We start from the raw sequence: 8,427 nt of genomic DNA on the forward strand, positions 1-8,427 counted from the left end.
AGAATTAAATTTATGCTTTTTAACATTCAAATAAACTTTAGTCCATTAGTGCTTGCAAACTACCTTTCACAAGATCTTAGCAATGTCGATTCTTCTTAACACAGGAGATGACAATGATGCTATAGCAGTTATCTAAGTGTGGAAGTATTTAAACACTCTGCTTGAATGTGGTCTAAGAATTCTGATGTAATTATGACTAATACAGGAACTGCTCAGCTGGTACTGTACTCGCTCCACTGCCTTGTATGTTTATAATTCTCCACCGATTTAAGGCGAGACCATCTTGATTAAGAATGTTTTAGTCAGCCTCAGGGAACAATCAAGAAGTTCTTAATCACTGGGATGACAAAAATGTGCCTTTACTTGTCTATAGGATCGTTTCACAGATGTAAACATTCACGTCATCCGTTCAGGAACTGTGGGCGGTGGGCCAAACACGGCAGTCTGGATCATCTCTCTCTCTCTCTCTCTCTCTTTCCCATAATGGCTGACTGGTCTACAATTTATTTTGGAGGTAAACAGAAAAGCTTGGCATTGATGATGTCTGTACACCTGATCCTTATATGACTGAAGATTGGTGTGATGACCCTAGACTGTGGACACAGATATAATGTGGAGTACTTTTATCTGACATAGTCTGGGTCAGTACACAAATACCTCATTGAAAGGCTTCGAATCTCTGGAGGTAATTAAGTGTCTAAAATGTAAAGTATCAATACATTTATTGAAGCAAAGTAAGAGGTAATTCTTTACTGTTCACCTATAATGATTTGTATTTGTACAAAGATGTACTGTCAATTTGGTAACACAGTAAGTAGTGAATATGGCACAAGTTGACTGTCTACGAGGCAGTGACCAGAGTTTAGTCACGTTATGTCATTCAACTATTTTGTTCAGAGGTGTACATATTCATACAATACAGTACAGTGTATTGTGTAGTGAAAAACATTACACTGCTTTAATTCTCCCTTTAAAACTACTTCACAGATTTTTTTATTTGAATATCACAAGCATTCCAACAATTTGTTTACCAGTAATCCTACTGCTAACACTACATGCTGCTACTACGCTCCTATTAATTAATGTGATTTACAGGTGCATAATTAAGTTCTAAGGTGTAAAACAATACTAAATTATATTTCCACAGATTTTTCATTACACTAATAATGTAATCATTAATGATAAAAAATAAAATCAAGTGAAATGGCATGCTGAACAAGTCCTGAGTTCCCAGGAACTATATTCCATCTGTCAAGGCACCAGATGCCAATTCAAGTTGAAAACAAACCTATTGTTATTTAGTTTCAGTAACCAGATGGCCAGTCATCAACTTCACCAAGGAAACTTGCCACATTATTTTTTTTTTACACACAATTCTTCACCTCAAAGTGAGTGACACTCGAAAACAAACAAAAATTTTAAGTAAATTTTATCACCAAATATAAAGGGATGAACATGACCCAACTACGAAAATTAATACCCATTTTTTTTTTTAACAAATAACTAATAATGCAAGCCACTTTTTAACAAATGGGCATATTCAACAAAAACATTATAACTTAGAATTAATACATAATTTAAAAAAACAATATACAGTACAGGGACTCACTACACATTCAAACCACCAAAACCTCAACTAAGAACATGATAACCTTTTGTTCAACAGTTAGACAGGCCAACTTTACAGTACATACTCTATATGGGCAATTGTGGACAAAAAGAATTCAGCAGAGAGGGAAGCTGCTCCTACCTTATAATCAAACGAAAAAAATAAATTTGTGGTGTGGAAAGAAAATCACACTTTTAATTGCCACCAATATGCAACATACCAAGTGTCCACCTACCCCTACCTTCCCATAGACCAGCTCCCTCCCTCCCTGCCGGCTGCATTCTTTATGTCCACAACTGTACCCTAGTGATTTTAATGCCCACAGGTAATGGTGCTAACCTTTAATGCAGTTAAATCATTGTAACTAGTGCCAGTTGTATAAGTGCTCACTTGGAGGCAAAGAAAGGGGGACCAAAGACATCTACATCTATTCAACTATCTCCAAGATGCTTAAATTAGTTCCTCGTCGTCTGTTCTTCAGATGAGCCTGTAATAATATGGAATAATTAAAAACGGAAAAATATATTATCTTACAATTTCTCTATAACAAGAAAAAATTCAACCTCTACACTGTATACCCCATAGCTGCCAATGATTTACAATACTTGTACTGTATGCAGTATTGAAAACCTGCAGTCTGTCAGAACTACTGTACTGTACATTTAGGAAAGTGCTGTGGCAGATGGCAAGTGAGAAAGGGATGGAAGGATGCACTAGTAGAGAGGGGGATGTACACACACTCCAGAGAGTATCATTTCGGAGGGGTCCGGTGAATTTCAAAATGAACACTGACTCCTGTTGTCAAAATCCTTGGTCTATCATGTCATATTGTCTAACACAAAACTGCAAAGATACCCTTTGAAGTGTGTGCATGTACACCAAGGAAATAGAAAGTATCTGCATGACAGGAGAGCAACAATACGATGTACAAGACAGAATTTTGAGAGAAAGCAGCAACTTGATTTTAGTTCTGGTCATCCAGCAATAAAATGGAAAAGGGTGTGAAAGAGAAGACCCCAATAAAGTACTCCTACTCCTAAGGTAAGACACAGCTATACTGTACTTATATCATAGGAAGCTTCATATGTTGACACTTACCTGCAATATGTCAATGTAAGGTTTTCTTCCCAAAATTTCATATGCTAAACTTAGGACATGGTAAAGAGGCTTGTGAAATTCTTCATGGCCGAACATAAACATGTCAAGCCCAAACTCGAGTCCCATACCTGTGGATATAAAGTTACACTGATCACTATTTTGGGGGAACACTGTACAAGGTATTAAAATGACTTATTTATGATAGATAGATAGACATTCATTACAAGTAAGTTCCATACACTTACCAGGATCTCCCTCATCATTAGCAAACTGTACATTGGTTATTATTTCTTGCACATCATCAAAGTGTTGCCCTCTCTGCTTGTCAGTTTTGGCATCAATGACCTTCTGGAACATCTTCCTCAATGAGGCTGTAATAGGAATGGATGATAAGCAAGACAATGATAATATAGAATATACCAAAAACTCTTTCTCCCTTTAAAAAAATAATAGTTCAGGTCTATGGCCAGAAAGGGGAGGAGGTTAAGGGAATATTTCACAGTCCAGAGTGAACTGACCTTAGTACCCCAACCCTCACTCCGGTTATGATCCCAGGAGTAAGGGGGAGATTGAAATTTGTAGGAAGCACCATAAATAAAATTCTAGTTAGCAGCTCAAAGTTGGCGGTACTGGGGTAACACATGTATCTCTCACCAATATGACAAGGGTTTGAGTCTTGCTCGACCTGAACACACATGAGAAGGGCATTTTCAAGTGTAACCCTCACTACCTGGACTCTGGCTTCCTTCCGTACTAATACTGAATGGACTAACCTTCTGAATGGCTAGTAAGCTAATTATTGATGAAAAAAAAAGTTATGAAATATGAAAAAAAAAGTTCAGGTTCAATGACCGACAGTAATGCACAAGATTCCTACACGTAAGAATTAACTTAATCCAGTTATTAATGGATTTATGTCCAACGTAATTCAACATATATCACTTCCTCAAGGTGTCAACATCTGTACTTCAATAATACATTCATGTTCTAGAATTAAAGTACATAGTACAGTACAGTCCTCAAGACTGTAGGATAACCTCATCCCCAAAGTCTATTACAACACTGCTTATTCCTGACAACTAAATTGTAAACTGAAAAATACACATACTATTGGTTCATGCCAACTGCAGAACATACATGTTAATACAGTACAGTACATACAGTGGTCAGCCTCTCAATCTTCCAGACTTAGTGGTGACTGATGCTCCACAAAATACTCTTTAGGGTCCTATGGTTTCAGTCAGAAAGGATTTACAAACATGGGAATATTTTCTGAATAAGTTAGCTCTCTTAGGCATTGTTTTATTTTTATTGCCAGTCATTTGTTGGAGCCCCTCAGACCTTGTAGCCTTCATACCACAGTGTGTGTCGCCTGAGAGGTAGCTACATAAGCTATAAATATACAGACATTTTAACCGACAGAACTGTAGACTCATTTGTAAAGACTTAACAAGTGCCATTCTAATATCAATTTGGGAGATAAGCATTTAGCTATGTAAATGACAACAAATATAATAAATTTACCATTTGTTTCTGGAACTTCTCTGTATCCATTATCATCTTCATCTAAAGGAACAACGATGCCAGCTCCATGAAAGGTTTTAGCAACAACAGCTTTTTTTCTTTGTTTCATGCCTTTTGTTTCTGCCTCCAGGGAGTGATTTTTCTTCTTGGCAAATGACTCAACTTCGCTGTATAATTTCTGGAGTGAAGTTTTCTTGAAAGGGTTCTCTTCCTTCACCTTCTCCCGCAGGTGTGAGCTGAATGGATCACCAATGAGAGGGGTCATATTGTAGGATATATGTTACACACTCACAATATTAATTTAATTTTCATAACCAAACACCAAATCTCAACACCACCTCTGTAACCCCTGACCTTGATGTAACAGATGAAGGTCATCCACAAGTGAGTTTATAACAGAATTACAATATACACAGCATCTCTTTGGTAAGTACAGCAAGAACAGGCAGTACTGTACAATATTTAGAATATTTAAAAAAGGGTAATTTTGTTGTTCCGGTAAGTTTTAAATCACCTTTATATATATTTTCTTAAAAATATAGAATATCTTTACTATTTACTATAAACACGTTAGTTTCCATTCCCCCCCCCCCCAAAAAAAATGCCGTTCGATGTAAAAAATTTGCCTGACCTTATTACCGAGGCATTCGGAACGCGGGGTCATAAAATGGATTTAGTTCAAATTTTATATAAAGGTACTACTTTACATGTTGATGAAGGATCTGGGTTCACAACTGAAAAATTCGAGTAACCTGTGGGAATTAATGACCCTTGAATAATCAAAAACACAATAGTACAGAAGTAAGGGCTGTAGTCCTTCTAGAAATGCTTTACTGTATGTCACAACCCCACATTGACTTCAGTAATGGCCTTGATGACAGCAGTCAAAGTCTCTCAATGATACATCATTACACTGCAGTGCTTGTAATTCATTCATCACTGTATAGTAGATTTCACTCTTAATTTGTTGAAACTTTCACTTTGGATATTTAAACAAGAAATTTAAAGAGTACCATAAACAGTAAAATATAATGGAAGCCATTTCTCATTCAAGCTGAAGAGGAAATTCTGACAACAACTGGTTTTAACAAACCTCTGTGATATTAACACCTTAAAGTCCCAAAAAAGAAAATTCCCATATGACATATACTACAATATTATAAACTTTGATAAACAAAGTGGCAGTCTTAGTAGCTATCATCCAGCTTTAAGTCAGATAAAATGACAAAAGTAGCATCCCTTAGTGAAAGTCAGGTAAAGAGACCACAGAATGTGAAACTTAAAGGAGATGAAAAAGTAAAGAGAATATCTTCCTTCATTCTACCTAACTAGTGTTCATATGGTTAGAAGATCAACTTTTAATTTATCTCAATTCCTTCAATAATTCTATAGTACTGTACAGGTAAACTATAAAAGACTTACCAAACTGCAGCAAAGACATTTTCCCCGAGTGGCTTAATAACTCCTCGCTTTACGGATGACATAGATCCTGCAAAACCTGGCATTTCGTGGGGGTCGTCACGGTAATAGCCAATGTGGTATTCCTTCTCATCACCAGCGATCACAGTCTGTAAGTGTCAAATATATCCTTGTATAAGAAATTGGTTGTAAAATCTTATTCATATGAAAAATGTTCAGAGAAAACAGTGAGGAAATGGAAGTAATGTACAAGTGTGTCATATGGTGCTGTACTAGACCAGGACAGTGTAAGTCATATGCCCTAGGATGTGACAGCAGAATATGAAGGACACTGCTGAAGGAATAATACAATTTCATGACATGAATTACCAAGGGCATAAATTTCAATCTACAGTATGTACAGTATACCTGTACCTGGAGGAAACACGACTAAGAAAGAGAAGGGGCTTTATTCCTGAAGATTCATCACGAAAACTTTTATCAATTACTGAAAAAAAAAAAAATCAAATAGAACAGTTACTTTTAATTTGGGGGGAGAATTTTACTACAGCTACTGTACAAAAATCGTTTACAGTATACAGTACCATGAATTCTGGTGGATCGTAGAAATAGCGCCAATGACAGACATAAGTGGATATTTTCCTAGGTTTTATACCCTTCAGCTTCCCAGTGAGGACATCATATGGACCCACTAGTGTCAGACCAGCTGTGCTCAAAGCCTCTGAAAATAAGCAATATAATTGACTAATCTAATAAGAGACTATAGTGAATATCCATCAAGTCATCCCTCACATCAGCTCATAAGATGTTGGGCTACACTGATGATGGTAAAATGTTAATCTGCACCAACTGTAATGCAAACTCAAGAATTTAACTTGTTTTAAGTCTTACAGTTTGCTGACCAAAATGATGATACCTGTACTACAATACTTATAATGACTTACCTTCTGGTTTTTCCTTATTCAGTTGTACACAACAATCCCAGAAGTCAAAGAAATCATCTGGCATTGCCACGAGAAACTTCTGTTTCATGTTGTCTCGTACATCTTCTGGTGAAGGAGGAACTTCAATATCTTCATCAAAATCCTCAGATGTGGGAGCAGGCAATTCATCATCCGTATCATCAGTGGCTGCAAATTTGTATAATTATAATGTGTTACATACATCATCAGACCAATAAAAACAGTGTATAACTAAAGAGCTATAATTAACACTTTCATGACAATGTTACGTGCCATAGAAATGTTTGTGATGCCATAATCAACACTGCCTGAGGTAACTGATTGATTATCCCTGACCATAACTAAATTATAACTCAAGATTCCCAACACCCCAGGTTTTGCTACTCTATCAGACACCTTGAGTCTGAACTGCAGTCCAGGATCTAATTGTTTAGACTCGAGGTGAAATATAAGCATTTAAAAAGTTTTGAAATGAGGTCATCAATTAATATAAACCATATTTGTGTTTGTTATTTAATGATGTTTTTCTACTGTACCCCCCTCCCTTCTGTTTAGGTCCAGGAACACATCCCTATATCTCCAATGTTATAACACATCCCTATGCCTTCTATGTTATATCTATCTATGATAACAAAGTTTATGACAAGGAAATGAAGTAACAAGATGCATCCCCTTCATTAACAGAGGTAAGTACATTCTTCATATCACTATGTTTAACCTTTTTGTGTATTTTGATTTTGATTTTTTAGGGGTATTTGAACATGTGTATGAGTTAGAAAACCAAAACCAAAAACATAATTATTCAACTTGGTTTCAAGAGTAATAACCTTTATTAGTTTTGTCATCATCAGCAGCAGGAGCTTCACATAGACCCTCTTCACTGGTGGACCCTACACAGTCTTCTGTATCTGATGAGTTCTGGTTAGTATTGGGAGCTGATGTTTTATTGGAGTTTACTTTCTGTTTCTTGTGAGGGTTCTGTTCATCCTGAAATTATGGAGAATTTAATCGATTATATTTTAAAAAATGTCATAAAAAACATACCGGCACAGAATACAGTACAGTATAATCCATAGCTCATAAAATTAACCAATCTACCTAATGTAACCTAACTTAACCTACCCAAACTTGAGGTTCACCAAACATTGTCAGGGAAATTTTCTAGGGAAGAAAACCCAAAGAATGAAATGGGTGGAGGAATTGCAGCTTGGATACTTTTTTGTTGTCCAACGTTCAGAAAATTTTCAAGAAAAAATTTTTTACCAAAGAGTTGTGAACTCTCGAAACATTCTGCCAGGGGTCCGACTAATTCTGATACCAAATACTCGTCGAGAAGTGATTAGCAGTCCGATTTATTCATGTAGGACCATTATTTGACTTCATTGCGACTATATTTGGCTACATTTGGGTAATTAGTCGGACCGTTCTGTGGCCAGTGTTGTGACGGCACCAAGTGTGAGCTCATTCAAGACCAGACCTGACCAACACTGGGGCATGTACAGATACATTTTGCAGCCTGTACTTGCCTAAATGTAAAATATGTATATAAGATATTTTTAGTAAACAAAATGGGTTTCGCCTTTAAACTCTGCTCCCCACATTACCTCTCTCTGGTTACTGTCGTCGTCTTGTTTCCTTTTGGGAGGATGTTTGAACTTGTCCAGGTGATCCAAACTTTTTCGATAACATTTTTTACCGTATTTACAGGCCAGGCGTGTGTCATGTTGGTATGTGTCCCACTCTTCACCATCTCCCGCCATCCTTGCCTCAGTGTTTCAACTTGGGACGGTAGTGATGATGTTTACACCAAACAAG

At 36.6% G+C, this 8,427-nt stretch overlaps 1 protein-coding gene across 1 annotated transcript; it reads right to left on the bottom strand.

The window, feature by feature from the left end:
• Positions 1-705: 705 nt before the first annotated feature.
• Positions 706-8,427, bottom strand: LOC121855258 (histone PARylation factor 1-like). Its single transcript, XM_042350143.1, has 9 exons — positions 8,217-8,427; positions 7,440-7,599; positions 6,595-6,780; positions 6,235-6,371; positions 5,654-5,799; positions 4,232-4,467; positions 2,953-3,078; positions 2,708-2,835; positions 706-2,096 (listed from the first exon to the last, which is right to left on the bottom strand). Exons 1-9 carry the CDS (start codon positions 8,370-8,372, stop codon positions 2,037-2,039), a joined length of 1,335 nt encoding a protein of 444 aa, XP_042206077.1. The 5' UTR covers positions 8,373-8,427; the 3' UTR covers positions 706-2,036.

This window comes from Homarus americanus, unplaced genomic scaffold (assembly GCF_018991925.1).
Source record: "Homarus americanus isolate GMGI-L3 unplaced genomic scaffold, GMGI_Hamer_2.0 scaffold24430, whole genome shotgun sequence".
NCBI classification, from domain to species: domain Eukaryota; kingdom Metazoa; phylum Arthropoda; class Malacostraca; order Decapoda; family Nephropidae; genus Homarus; species Homarus americanus.